Source organism: Haemaphysalis longicornis, unplaced genomic scaffold (genome assembly GCF_048455015.1).
Source record: "Haemaphysalis longicornis isolate Haplotype H1 unplaced genomic scaffold, Haemaphysalis longicornis Haplotype H1 scaffold_47, whole genome shotgun sequence".
NCBI lineage: Eukaryota > Metazoa > Arthropoda > Arachnida > Ixodida > Ixodidae > Haemaphysalis > Haemaphysalis longicornis.
Window position 1 is genome coordinate 253347 of NW_027526379.1, and position 15683 is coordinate 269029.

At 45.3% G+C, this 15683-nt stretch overlaps 1 protein-coding gene across 1 annotated transcript in view; it reads right to left on the reverse strand.

Moving 5' to 3' along the window:
• LOC144137702 (uncharacterized) overlaps positions 1-15683 on the reverse strand; it is a 159927-nt gene that overhangs the window by 15091 nt on the left and 129153 nt on the right. The window contains exons 4-5 of the mRNA XM_077669644.1: positions 7586-7792; positions 2925-3221 (exon numbers count right to left, since the gene is read on the reverse strand). Of these exons, the coding sequence (XP_077525770.1) occupies positions 2925-3221; positions 7586-7792 (504 nt within the window). The remainder of the gene's footprint in view (positions 1-2924; positions 3222-7585; positions 7793-15683) is intronic.

The window sequence follows — 15683 nt, forward strand, 5'->3', positions numbered from 1 at the left end:
CGGCATAGAGAAAGAGACGTGCCGGGGGAACGGGCTAGAAAATCTGGCTGCTATTGCAAAATTCGTGTTAAACATACCCGTAAAAATTCAAGTCTGCTTGCCAAACCGCAACTACGATTTGTTGTTATTGATCCTCACCGGTGTCACACTTTTAACTCGTCCTATTTGTGCACGTTCTTTGGGATTTGTTTCGTTGTTGCTAGAATATCTATCGGGGGCTTTTTAAAACTTCGCAACTGGAAACCGCACGGCAACAGAATGGTTCCCCAACATAAAAAGCAGACTCTAAACAGAACATAGTCTGGCCCCCCTGGTGTAGTTGTTTTTTGGTAGAGCCTTCCCATTTTTGAGCCGTCCCTCCGGTTTTACCACTATAGAGCACCCGACGAAGGTCGGGGTAAGACCAAAGATGGAGCAGAAGCTGTTAACAGTCCCCGGGATTCTACAGGCCACCACTGCACCTTGCACGTGAAAACTTTTAACTTTATGACTGTGTAAAAAAGAGCAGCTTAGCTGTGCAAGTGTAGTTCTTCCCAGGCATTTAACTAAATGTCATGGCCTATTGCTAGGTTAGAAAAGTCTCGGAGGTCTTTGGGTGTTGAATAGCGGGACATTCTTTCCTAACGATGGGAATGAGATTCGCGTAGGATTCTTAATACAGAAATGATGAGGTGCTAATCTGGAAGACTTTTAGAGAATTAGGGATGAGGCTGAACGTGTTGCGAAGAAGCTTTAAAAGAGGACTAAGTCTGTTTTGTGTACTCTATGAAAACACATCAATCTTCGGAAAAGAGCGTGTTCGCGGTTTTTAACTCCGATGCCTCATCCGCACTGGATAAGGTAACCACTCGGTACACTACAGTGAGGGTATATATTATTGGGAGAGAAGCATGCAGCTGAACATGCCGTTTAAAATTTCGGATTACCGCCAATGCGACGTACTCATTCTATGTGCCGACAAAGGTACCGACAATCCCGAAGGGAAAATTACGCCCACCTCCCGTCGCGGGAACCTTGTTGTGATGCGACGCTGAGGGGGGTTCAAGCGCAAGCGGAGAGCAACCGTCGACCGAAAGGCTGCCGGAGAGCGGCACACCGGTTATATGCGCAGCGCGCCCGAAGGAGAGGAGACCGCGGAAGAAAGAGTACTGCACATGCGCCGGCGCCAGTGCGTCTGCCTCGGCTATGACGCAACACAATCCAAAACAATCCACTTTAATCCAATCCAATCCAAATCCAATCCAACGCAATCCAAGCCAAGCCAAGCCAAGCCAAGCCGATTAATTCGAATCCAATCCAATGCCCCTCGCGAGAGAGGGGCATCGGAGAGGAGAGGAGGTGAGCGGCGGAGAGCGCAGCTAGCGCGGCGAGGAGAATGGGGGAGGGGCGGACGCCGATGACGACGACGCCGGATGCAGGGACAAGGCGAGTGAATAAGATGCAGTCGCATCTAAAAACGCAAACTGAAGTCTACTTCATTCGAGTGATAACCTACAAGCGATAGTCTAGGTATTTTGAAGGGTATAAGGTGCTAGGGAATGTCAATGAATACGATCACAGGGTCGTAAGAAGCAGAATAGAACTTGATCTGATTAGAGGGAAAAAAATGTAGTGGAAGTCGCTTCTGTAGTGAAGAGGGAAAAAAACGGTGGCGTACGGAATGGCCTCCAAATTAGGATAATTCAAAATTGAGTGTTAGCTGAAGGAGGCCGAGAACTGGTAGAAATCGTGGTAAATCATCAAGGAGCTTATTTTCAAACTCAAGAATACAAAGTAGTCAGAAAAGAAAGAGTAATTCGAGTAAACGGGTATATCAAACAGTTCTAAAGAAGCAACCGCAGGGACATTTGCAGCACAAATATTGCAAGGATTCATAAAAACATGAGGAGGAAGTGGCATCCTGTTGGCAGAAACGAAGCAGCCCGCTGTTAAGAGATATAGATCAAGAAAGACGGTACCAAGGTGCTTTACCTCCGGGTCATCTGAAGTACGCACGCGATACAACGCAGATTTTATGAATGAGCGGTTTCTTATGCAGTAATTGCAATAACACATATTCGCTTCACAAAATCGACTATTTAAAATGGCGACGTCGCAGAGTATAATTAATAAACAAAAACCAAACATACGTTACTTCTCATTGCGTATAAGAGCAGGGTGCACATCAACGCATCCGCCTAAAATAACGAAAGGTTGAATATTGCGACGATCCGCCAAAGCAAACGCGATTGCAGGAGTAAAAAAAGTATGGATTCATAATATTTTACTTTTGTAATTAATTTTTTATTTCTTGATGATTGATTGATTGTAGGGTTCAACGAGCCGACGCAGCGCAGGCGATGAGGCGCGCCGTAGTGGAGGGCTCCGGATTAATTTTGACCACCTGGGGATCTTTAACGGGCGCCGAAATATCGTACACACGGGCGTTTTTGCTTTTCGCCTCCATCAGAAAAGCGGCCGCCGCGGCCGGGAATCGAACCCGCGACATCGTGCAGTTTTTATTTCTTCATAACTTACGAACTTCAAGGTGGTAAAAATCCACAGACGTACATGAGGCAGGCAAATCTGCCTCTTCAGGTCAATGATCGCCAGAAACTTTGGCCCTGTTGGTAGAGCGCGTTATTCGCTTGATGAAGCCAACATCCGGCTTTTCAATTCCAGCCACTAGAGAGAAATCGACCACTGATCCCGTTCAAGAGCACTCCACATTTTCAGCATGTGAACAGCTGCTTGTGACGTCTTCCGGTATCTAGGAAAGAGTTTGCATTCGTTCTGAATATAAACGTCCCCGTTTCACGGCGGTACACCCGGTTCGCAATTGCATTCCCTGAAGCAAATACCACCTATATAGGGAAAATTCCAACGCCAAGTTTTTGGTGTCCATGATGGCGCAATGTACAGAACTGCAAAGGGCGCGTACTTACACTTGATCTCCAAGAGTGTCTCAGAGGAGAGCTCGCCCCCGCGGAGGCTCTTGTTGAAGGCCGTGCACTTAAGCCGTTCGCCATTACGCTCTTTTGTGGGCGTGACGAGAACGAAGCTGGTCGTGACGTTGCCGTCCGTCGTGGTGCGGTAAAGGAGAGGCTCTACAGGGCTGGAACCCAGGAACCAGCGGATTTCCGCAGCGGGACGCGAGCCCCGACTTGTGCACACGAATTCGGCGGGCTCTTCAAAGTACAGCTCTGTGTGGCTGGCCGTGATTACAGTGCTCTCTGGAGGGACTGTAACAAATAAAAAACACAACACCCCAAAATTAAGAGGACGATTTGTCCAGAAACCGATTCAGCAAATTACAGTATCCGTATGTTTCTCGCACAGTTTTCGGTTGCCACGCTTGAGTTGTCTGATGCAAACCCAAATGTCAGACTATAGCATTTTGTTGAACGCGTTTTGTGAATGTTCAAATGATTAAGTGTCAAAACATAACCACCTGGCTGGTCACCTGGTCAGCTATTTACCCACCAAGGCTGTACAAAAATTTTCAGAAGCGACACTCAATTTCTAAGCATTCTTGCAGCGCTCCTGTGCTTCACACGCCTTTGTGTTCCTTCGAGGGGTGCGTCGAAGTAATTTGTTTTTCAAACCTTTCGTATTTTAGTTGCTTTTTGTTCTAACTCTAATTTTAGTTTTCTTGCTTAATTTTGTTTTGACTATGCTTAGCTTCATTGTTTTTGTTTCAATATTCACCGGAGGGCGCTGAACTAAGAATGTTATGTCGCCGTTCATTTACAAACGGGTTTTTAGAGTAGGCTACAGGACTACCAACAAGTGTACTATAACAACTCTCATTTTCAGCCGCAGTGTGAGCTGTTTTTGTATCAAAAATTAAGTCCGCAACTAAAGCGCTAAGTTGGGCGAGTTCGTAACTAATTAAGGAATTCATCGTACTAGCAAACACTAACGCAGGGACAAAGCTAAAGAGGAGACAAAATACACGCTAGAACTTTAACTCAGTTTATGCAGCAGAAACACGGAAAACGTCTATATCTACACCAAACGTGGAAAGGGTGAATATATAAACACAGTGCAAACAAGCAAAACCGTATCGCACGAGTCACACTTGCTCATATCTCAAAGTCACACCACAGTGCCGGCCCATATGACACGGCGTAAAGTAAATATACACGTTTATACGGCAATCACCCCTCACGCATGCGCAACCTGCTCCTCGTCTCCGACCAACCGGTTTCTTTTGCGGACGGCGCCAAGGACGGTGTACAGACCCATCATTCCTCTTCTCTGCCTATCATGAAAGCCTCAAGGATTTCTCGTTATATTTTCGAGGTAGACCTATACAAGATGCGCGTTTGGGACAAATCTGGATTGCAAGCCATGCACCTGTGCCAATGATCAACGAGGTGGCCAGCCCCCATCTGCGCGTTCATAGCTACTTGGTGCTCTCTGAGCCTTAGGCATTAAGACACTTGCCTTTTTGCCCAACGTAGCACAAGGGGACACTGTAGACAACGCCCGTAGCACAATCCATAAACCTACTTGTGTGCTTTGTGACACAGCCGGTCTTTGTGCAAGAGTTATTCACCTTACGCCCCATCTTTGACACCGTCTCATGTGCGGATAACACCACCTGTTCGCCGCACTTTCCACCAACCTTTTTCAGGTGGTGCGACACATGATGCATGCACGGCATAGCCACATTTGGCATTCCGTACCGGGCCAGTGGTCATTTTTGATATCCTTGACAAGACTGTTCACCACAAACGCCACCATGCCTGGTGGGAAACCTGCCGCTTAATGCTTCAGCTTGCTCAAGCAAGCTAGCCTGCATTTTATCCTGGCATGGCCTGGAAAACGCCGCCCTCACAGCGCTCTTGGCTATGCCTCATTTCACAAACTTTGAACGGGCTGACTGGTACTGCAGGATGCCCTTTTTACTACGGGGCGCATACTGCCAACACGGCCGATCACCCCCCGGTGCAGGCGCACATCCAAAAACATCACAACACTCATCTCAGGCAACTCTGGGGTGAACCTCAGACGTTCTGCAGAGTCAACAAAATGCGGATTTTGAAATACATTCGACCGAACATTTCAGAGCATCTATCCGTATAAAACGCCATACACCAAGTCGTTTGAAAGCCGCGCCACTATCATGCACCAAGGTGTTGCGGGTGTATCCTTTCAGGCGTTTTTTTTTTCTCAAAGGATAGCATTCATGACTCTCCTGCCGACTTTCCGGGCACTGCTGGGATTGTAATAGCCCAACGCCATCAGAGGGCACTCGCTTACGGGCGTTCGCTCTGGCCTTGGTATGGTATGGGCTGTGCGCTAGCAGCTGGGGTCTCAACAGGCTGCTAGAGGCGCGTACAGAAGTGGCACGGGAACTTGCGAGCGTTCACTAAGTCTCGAGGACACCCAGACTTGAAATAAGCCTGTCGTGGATAGCCAGCGGATTCACCATTCAGTAAACGTGGTGTCGAAGGTGAATTTATGCTGGCCCGAACACGTGAGGCAAGCGAACCATGCCTGGTAGCCATAAAAAAATGGGAATGACTCGAGCACTACGCCGAAAAGCGCAATCGGAACGATGCGGGGAGGCCATGGAAAACGAGCAGCGTGGTTTCAAAGTTCTGCTGCCCGCCAGTTTTCGACTGTGCTCGGGCTCCGCTCATTAGGTTTTTTTTTTTTTTCATATCACATTTAACCCATCGGGTATCTAAGCTGGCTCTTTTGCAACAATATTGTCGCTTTTTTATAACATTATTTCAAATTTTTCTTGCAGATATAAAGCATCACGCTTTTGCTGTGGCATACTGAGAAAACATCTATAGAGCCATCTTTTTATAAAATACTTAGGCTTATTACCACTACACCGAAAATGTACACCTTAAACCTCGCGTTAGAGCTACCACATTTTTTAATTGCTGCAATAAGCAATTTCATGGTGTTGGTGTCTGCGATTATCGCAACTACTTTTTCGGCACCAATAACCACTCGCACCACTCAAAACGTTTCTGTATAATCGCTAACGGCTGTAGTAAGTGTCAACGCAAAACAATTCGTTTTATCCAGCACACAATTGTGAGGGGTCGTACTCCTTCGACCATACGCGCCCACCGCTGACCGCAACCTTCGGGCCCTTAGAGCGGGAGCGGACGTGCTCCCAACCCCTTGCGACGGCCGTCGAGTGCGCGATCTCGGCCCGTACGCCGGAGCACGCGGCGCCCTACTTCGCCACATGTATGCACCGATCAACTACCAGACCACCGTGGATCAGCTTCGACTATGTACTTACATACCGCCGCGAGTGGTATTGTGAGCGACCGCCACCTCGACAGGAGGTGGCGCCATCCTGCCGAAGTCAGCTGCGCTGTTTCAGAAAATTTTGCAGGGCCCTGAACTGGCTTTTTTTGCAAACCATTCAGACGAAGCTTTGAACAAAAACAGGGTTCTTTGAAGAGAAAGGCCACTTAAACTATTCACATCCGTCCTTACCGTGAAGGAACATGCGCTGAACCATCCCTAAGTTCCTGCGTCAGGCATGCGGAATGCTCTAAATCTTTGAGGAAAAAGCGGCTTGACCCCGTTTGGCAGCTGCTTTGTCATCTATTTCCTGCGTTCTCTCCAACCGTGCTGTGTCCTAGGCGCTGTTCGTTCCTATTAAAAAGGATGTCTTATGTAACCGCTGTTTTCAAGTACGGCCACTTTCACGCCCTGACTCTAAGTAAATTCAATTGCGAAATCTAGGCATCATGCGAATTTTAGCAGCGACTTTAGCTGCATTGGCCAAAGACACTCACTTTTTCACAGCGCTAGTTCTATGGCCAGCAATATAATCTTAAAATCTAGGCATCATGTATATTGCAGCAGTGACCACAGCTGAAGTTTATAAGGAGATTTTTTTTTGACAGCGTATAACTAGAACCCGGCGTCCCCAATACTACACTCGACGTCTCGTACCACCTATTTGGCTCAGAAGACTAATGCCAAAAGAAGTTTATGCCAGCGGCTTCAACACCTTAATAGCACCATATCGTCGTCGACACTTCGTCCCCCAGGACGCACTGATCCTCACCCAAGATACACACTCAGGACACATCAAGCCTGGTGCTGTAATTATTCACGCCGAAATTTTCGCCTCGTTTTCGAGTGATTCATCTCTGCGGATCTAAAGAATACAGTATTTATGATGCGCAAGCATTCTTTACTGAGTGATAAAACGCGAACACTTTATAGTCTCGTGTATGCGCAAAACGAGTGGTTGCCTAAGCTACGGCAATTCAGCCGTTATATTATTGGTAATGCATCTTACTCTAAAAAAAAGGAAAGAGAACAAAGCGAACCAACCGAAAAGAACTTGGCTGAATTTGGCTGTTGCTAACCACGAGATATGGCAATTTGATAATAGGTGACCAAATGCAGCAATTTTACTGTTGATACCCAATCTGGCAAACTTCAACCGCCGCAGAAAACTAAAACATAAAAAAACGAAGCAAAAACAAAGAAAAATGGGCTGCCTGGGTTCCCATTTTCTGTCCTTGCCCCAAACACTCCAAGTTGCCAAGTCGCCAAGCCAAGAAACGCCAAGTTGCCCCAAACACGGCTGGGGCGACCGGGGTCGACTCACGGTGTAAAAGCACGTGCACTGAGAGGGACTTGGAGAAGAGTCCGTCAAAGATGGACGCGGTGCAGGTGGCATTGATGCCCCAGTGGTGGCGGCGTAGCGGCTGGATCCGCAGGAAGGTACGGTGCACGTCGTCCTCTTCTACTACGCTGCTGACGTTTGCTGCCGCGCCAAGGTTGTTCTGCCAGGTGGTCAGGAAGCGAGGTTTTCCTGCGCGAGGAAACGGTGGGGAAGGTTTTTTTTTATAACGACGTAGGACTAAATTCAGGCGCCTCTGCAGCAGAGGCGGTACACTGAATGGAAGACTGCTCAACCAATAAAGGCCAGCAACTCAGTTCAAAAGACAGTTCGGCAAATTCGGGTCTAGATGGGATTCCCACGAGAGACCTTCGAGAGGGCGAGTTTTGGCAGGAAACTGTTACAGTAGTACTACTGTGCGAATCTGTGACTAAATGTGAGCCTAGTGAACAGTTTTCATCTTCCAATTAGCAACGTGTTAAACACTAGCAGCGAAGCTGGCGTGAATATGTTTAACTATTGAATCAGCTTTCGTCTTATAATTAGCAACTTGTTAAATACTAGATGCGAAGCCATTGTGAGTAATTTAAACATGCTAGGTATTCAAATAGCAATTAGGCAAGTAGCAATGTGCTTTGTGGGTAACTGTCCTCTTTGCTTGCCAATGCCAATTCTGGTGTGGTGAGTTCACACAACGTACAAGAAAATAAGACAGCTAAGGGGAAATTACAAAGGCAACCCTAGTAAATGCGCTGTTTACTTCGCCTCAGAAACGCTGGTTGGAGGCATACACGCAGGCCTACTTGAGTAATTCCAGCCTGTGGGTTACGGAAGTAGCTTCGGGGAAGTAGCGGAGACCGTCCTCTCTAGGTATGTCTCCGCCATGCTCGGCAACGCGCAAGGGTGTCTGTGCCGAGTCGTAGAATAAGCGAGAGAAGAGAAGCACACCAAAGGGAACGAATGATATAAATTTTCAGACGACACGTTTCGAAACGGCACACTCGTGGTCTCGCACGCCATTGATCGTAAAGAGGGATAGGACGTCCATTTTTTGAAAGCCAAGGTTTTTTGAGTGGGACTAATGGTGACCGGCCAAAAAACTGACGCATATCCCCGTAGACCGATTGGTCGACGGAAGAGCTCTGATAAGATCTCTGGATACACGCCATGGGCGTGAAACCGGGCTTTCGTTGTATCCAAACGGTTGTTTGAAAATTGCGAAAAACGAACGGTTTTAGACAATACAACGCACGCATCAATTACAAATACGGAGTACAATATGCTTTATCTTATAAGCCACGTATCGGTATACATTGGATCATTCGTAAATGAGTTTACTTAATGGGCAAGGAATCGTGGTGTGGGTTCGTACTTCGTTTGCGCTTTGGGTCACTGAAGGTTAGATGATCGATTCTGCGACGCACGCTCAACGAAGGTTTTACACGCTGGGGATCCTCGATTTACCAGTCCTGGACGGTCCGCGGGCAGTCCGAGGACTGCCTTCAGACCGGAAGTGCCATATGAATACATTGGAAAATCGAGCGCGGGATCACGTCTTGGGCAGTCCGCGGACTATCCGGGACTGATAATCGAGGAGGCCCACTTTTGAAGCAGTTTGGATGTAAGAAAGCTTTTGCGCCCCTCTCAATTTTCCTTAGGAAAGGATGGTAAAGCTCGTTTTTGCGCAACCGGTGGGGGCAGTTGGTGATGGCCTCAATAAAAGCAACGTTTCTTAAGCAGCTGTGGCCATTGATTTTCATGAGTGAAAAGAACAAAAAAAATCCTCCAAAGATACCAGAAGTATTAGGCCCCGCGCCGCGGGTACGAAGACGAACGCACTGCTAAAGTGGACAGTAGGGCAAGAAATTCAAAGAAAAATGCCGTTGTGTAAAATATTTCGAGTGCATTGTTACACGTTTACAAACAACTACTAGAAATACCAAAAATTGTACACTTGGAGGAGATTGTTCTTCCAGTAGTTTCCTTTCAAGCCCTAAATTCCGGCGTCAATCACGAAATCAGAAGGATGCGCTGCAAGAACATGCAATACAATAACATGCACTACAAGCACTACTAGAACACTGCACTACAAGGACATTGCCGCGGCATGCACTACAGGAACATTGCCACGACAAAACGTACCCCTAAACCTAACAATAGCAAGACTACAGGCTATATCCCATTGACGTGAGGCAAAATTACAGCTTCAATGGTTTTAGATGACTTTGTGATTACCTGTTTCTCTAATCGATAGTGCAAAACAATGGTTTTTGAGCTTGACCAATTAAGTAAGCCAGGTGGGTGCAAGAGCAGCAGTTGTAAGTGTTATCTCGTTTCACTAGAAATTTGCAGTTGCGTACTTGAGAATTATTTTTGCCAAGTTGGCGAGCAATCAGTGCACTGAATTCTTCCGTGCCGTTCTAAAGAACAATATTATGCTCCAAATCACGTGAGAGAACATGATAAAACTGCGTAAATCTGGGGCAAAGTTCCGGACGGGTGATCACCAATAGGAAGGCACGGCTGCACGCAATTAAATTACACGGCCAGTGAACCCCGTCTCGGAATGAGGGATAACCATCTATTTTAATTTTTACGTGCATAGGTTTAGAAAAAATTATCACTTTCAGCTGCCTCGCAGCCAAACATCAACCAGTGCAGCTAAAACACTATACTTCAACGGTGAAATTAAAGTAACGATGTTTATTGCAAAAAAAGGTATGCGGCCGTGCCGAAGAGACTTCAACTTATGCGTCTATATTAATTATAAAGCATGCGTACGAGAACGAAGACTTCCGGCGGTCCTGTTAACTGCATTATGCGTACACGAGTTCCTACCGCACATGCAATGCCAAACTCCATACATCGCGCTAATTCACTTTGCCCCCCATCGAGCGTCGTGAACGTAATTAAGGAAGCGTTTCCGAGAATCCTGTTTCGTGTAGTGCGAGCACGTTTTAACCCCTGTCCAAAATAAAAAACCGGAAGCGCGGTGTAGTGTGAAAAACCCTTTTAAGGCAACCACCGTTGAGCTTCGCAGGAGCGGGCTATGAATGCTTCGGTACTTAGCTCCTCCGCATCGTTTAATTAAATGCGGCGGCACCAACATACTTGTAAAAGCAACTATACCCATTCATTGGGATTGAAAGATGCCTCCGGATATTGTGCCGGAAATGTTTACACTTAGTAGGCAGCGCCACGAAGCATTTATGTAAACAGACCATGCCTAAAATGATGGGTGACGTTATACTTGTTTAGCCACGACACCGATGCGGCTCTGAGAAACTTGTTTTAGATCACAAGCATATATGTCTGATCACTTTGACATGTACTTCGAGTAGATAAGTTATCAATAAGCACCATTTCATGGACATCGTCAAAGTTAACGTGTATGCGTGTAAGTTTGCTGCGGAATGACCGGCATCAACCCTCAAGAGAAACAGAATTTCCGCATATCTTTCTTCGAAAATCCGTATCACCTCTAGGTCGTGAGGTAAATAGCTTCCCTGGTCATCCATCTTGACATGGCGGAATGTCTCACACGTGTTCTTCCTAACCGACTGCCGAGACCACCCATATATTTACCTTAAGGGCACAGGGTAAGGCGAAATTTTGAAAAATTGACTTTTTGTTTTTCTTCGCAATTAGGGAAGTTCAATTCCTTGTGCACATTTTCCATATTCACACTTGCCTTAAAAAGTCTTATTTCTCGCTAAAAAGCAGTTTTCCCGTAAGCAAGTAGTAAGTGCCCCCATCTTCTTAAGAATGTTCTTAGGGTTTATTGTCATTTTTTTCATCAAAAAACTTCCAGTTCCATATCAAAACGCTTTTATGGAACCAGCTGCATTAAGAAATTGCTTAGCAACCATTTCATAGCTGATTTTTTAGCGAGGGCAATCCAAAGACCCGGTTGCACATTTTTTCCACATTTGCCCTCCGAAGCTACGCACAAAAAAACATCTTTTTTGGGCTTCACACTCTAATGATTGCAACATTGGATACTGTTCTTTCAATAAATGATGATAGCAGCACATGAGCCAGCATTTTGAAATCATTCAGACCAAAACCTGGGTGCAACACCACCATCAAGTGGCTTAAAGAGGTTGACCACAAGCAAAATACTTTGTGAACATTTCTGTACGATGGTGCACAAAATAGTCAAGGAAATACAGACGACCGGGTGAAAAGCAAAAAAGTGACTTTGACAGTGATTATGAAGCTGGTGCTTTTTAAATAAATGGCTCCAGTGGTGTTTTTGGAAAAAAAGTATTGTTTTCACCTCTTTTTTTACTTTAAACTCAATTATCTCAAAACAGTGTTTTTTCTTACAGAGGTACAATTATTTCCTGTATCTTCCAGGAAAACGAGCTGATTTTTTTCCCTGTCATCCGCATAACTTGTCACACCTGCTGTACTAGAATTGAAAATATGCACGTAACCGTTTTTTTGGTACACAAGTTTTAATACTGAAATAATGCTTAAATTTAGGTACCAACGGACAAAAAATTATAAAAACATGAATTTTTTACGGATGTTTATAATTCTAGTACAGTTTAAAGAGCACAAAATTTAAAAGAAAATGATATATACGTTGTGTAGATACCTTTATTAGATGCTGAGAAAAATGTACCTTAAATTGGCCAGAAATGCATGGGAAGTATAGGGCTTACCCTGTGCCCTTAAGTAGTGAATGAACATTGCCCAGGCATCATTTACTCTCCCAAACAGCACTCTCGCGCACATTCTCTCACAAGCACATCAGCCACACTGGAAAAACCGTTCCTAAGTATTTTATGATCCCTCACTTGCCCCAATGTCGTCCGCAGTCACCGAATGATAATTTAGACATTGCTTCTGCGTTTCTTTAAGGCGCTAAAATGGAGCTGTGCTTCACCCAAGTACTGTTCATTCTCGTTAGACCTAATGCACTCTGCCACAATGAAATGCAACAATTTGATGTAGTAACCGAAAATCTCGCTCACAAAGCGAGGGTCAAGTCGCCAGCGTAGCACCATGCGCAGTCCGTCTTGTACAATTCGCAAATTATTGCTAGAATGTGGACGAACTTCGAGTTGCGTGCGACAAGGATGTCGACATATCGAAGTTTCCTTCCGGGAGATTAAGTTGAATGCGATTCTATTCGGTTCGATTCGTCAAGTGCAAAATCTTTTCCTCTTTCTGATTGCTGTGATAGGTAGAGACCGGAACTTCAGGCAAAACGCCTATTTTTCCCTTGAGTTCGTATCGGGCCTATATAACATATAAGCACGACTAAAAAACGAGAGCATTTAGTCAATATTTTATTGTGCCTGCAAGTGTCTTTTTTGAATATATGGCCTTATATGGTCTTTTGAGCCCCAAAGAAGGCCTTTTTGTGTTATATATGCCTTTTTGGTTTCAAGTTGTTTTGTTTATTTCCCGAAATTGTTCGTGCATGCAACCTTTCTATTTGCTTTGGATATCTCAACAACAGCACGATTTTTTGGCAGTCGCTGAATCAGGCATAGTGCTCATACGTTCCTCCAATCTGCATGCAATCCCGAAGAAGCACAAAATCACTCTATACAAATGATACCGCATGCAACGGAGGCTAGTAGGGCCCAATTTTGGACTAGAATGAATAATCTTGCAGTTACAGGGCCAACATCATAAGGTATTTCCTACTGCGGTAAATTGATGTCTTCATTGCGCCCGTAGGACATGAACATTCCCTGTTTAATACATAGCATCTTTTATCTTTAAACGATATAAAATTGTGAGCCGTCCACTCTGTGAAGAACGACGAGCGGTACTTCACGCAGCTTAGGATGTTCGAAAAAGACACCCTTTGTAATTGGCGATTGAACATAGTCCATAGTTAATGAGGTGACAAAAACGAAGATTAGAAGTCAGGGCTAGAGCAGCCTGTATATCCGCTTTAGCGTTGGCACCTTTCGTTTTTCTAGAATCATTTTGTTTTTGGGAAAAGTAAGAGCGACCAAGAGAAAGCGAACGTCTTCCTATTTAACGGCGCTAAGCCCATAGAACCAGTACTTCTGGAGGCCCTACCTGGCCACACGTTAAACAAGGTTTGTAAAACCAAATGCAGATATCTGCTATCTGACCGAATACACTTTTACTAAGACACGATTGAATCTCTTGTTTGCTTAAACAGTGGTATCGCGGTCGGTGCTGTCTCCAAAAAAAGCGATTTCATTTCGCCCATGGAAAGTATCCTGATATTTACTAGTGCGTCGAATATAGGGGGTAATTTCAGCATAGATTTGTCAAAAGATAATTGCTGTTCCAGTAAATATTTGATACCTTCATACTAGCTCAAAAATGTCACTATAGAATGTACTCGAATAACCAATAACCCGGATATTGTAATGGTACACCTATTATGGCACATGGATGGTAATGTGTCGGCTGGTGTTCGGGAGGTTTCTATTGCTGACCACTGTACTACTTTTGTGTTATTGCCTAAAAATACCTCAATTCGGTGTCCGATGCCCGCATAAAAGAGACGATCAGAGTACATGATGGGCTTGTAGGAACTTTACTGAATTCTGTCTGTTTTGAAAACATGTAAAATGAAGATGTACAAATAAAATGTGGAGACTTCGCGCCAAGTATTGCAAGTGCAATTGAACAATAAACGCGTCAGTTTTGAGACACAATTACTGCTCCACGATTTGTTCTTGGATGACGACTGCTACAGTTGAAGTGCTCAAAAAAAAGAAAGAATCGTGTTACCATAGTAGAATTTTATTCGTACGGAAGAAAATTGAGCTGTTTGTTTCCCTCTGGCAAAAGCCCAAGTGTCGAGAACCGACACAAATTTCGCAACATTTCCAACTGGGATGTGAACTATGTAATTTCGAAAAGCAGACAAAGCTTGGTCTAAAATTAGTTACATAGCGGCTAGTCGTCGGAATGTTTTCTAGGGTAGTTCAGAGAAAACAAGAGTTACAGCCGTTTCTGTGAGCTTAATTCCTCCGTAAACGAGCACGCATAAATAGCAGCAGCGAATTCTGTAACATTTGCAGCTTCACTCCCAGGTACAACATGGCGACAAGTAAATGAAGGCCGGCGTACTCACGGAGCCGTCCTAGCGGCCCGTTTTAGTATCATGTTTTTAAAGCCTCCTGCATTACTCTCGGAACTACACAGCATTCAGCAGCAAGGTGGCTCTGCCACAGTTTTCAATTTAGTCGAGGCGACTCCTTCCTGCACACCATGCCGACGCGCAGAGTTTTAGTCGGAACCTACCCCATAAAACACACACAATTGCCTGCGTGTGTCTTCGAGGTACATCAGATTCCATAAAAATGCATCTGCTAAAGGTGCTGTAAAAACACAAACAAAGTGTATAATATACCGCAGTTTTTCATTGAAAAGAATGCAAGCTCCACGCCTGTTATGTTTCGATGGTTTACGTCGCCTGTTCGTTAATTTCCTAAAGCGCCACACCACGTAGGAGGAAAGAACCATATTGACACAGAAGCCCCGGCCAAAAAACATATATTCGCAGACTATCGACAAGGGAACTCTACAAGACATTACAGAGACCTCCCAGGAGTGTCAGAGACAGAAGACGCCGCCCACACGCTCCGCGACCTTTTCACACTCCATTGCGGCTCAAATGGCACCGTTCCAGCCAATCGGGACGAACTTGCTAGGCTTATTTCCTGAGGCTTGGTCGAAAACCGGTGGATCAATGCAGCGAGCCATTACCTCGCCCACTGCGCCCAATCGACAATCGGGAGCAGCGTTGACATTGTGGCGCATTTCTTTGCTGAATTCATTTTAACAGGGCCCGGCAGACACCAGCTTATCACCCGTCAACAAGAATGTGCCTTTACGGTGCAGTTTACGCAAGAAATGTTACTTTTCGACCTCTGTAGCAAGTGTAAGAGAAAACCTTACAACACTCAAACAAATGCATTAGCGAAGACCGAGTAAGGCGATCGCCGACATGATTGATTCTTATGGTGCGGACAGAAAGCACAAGGCGTGAGATCGGGCACTGGCATATGTTCCTTTTGCATACAACTGAAAAGTGTGCGAAACTACCAGAATGTCGCCACTTTAAATTCTGCAC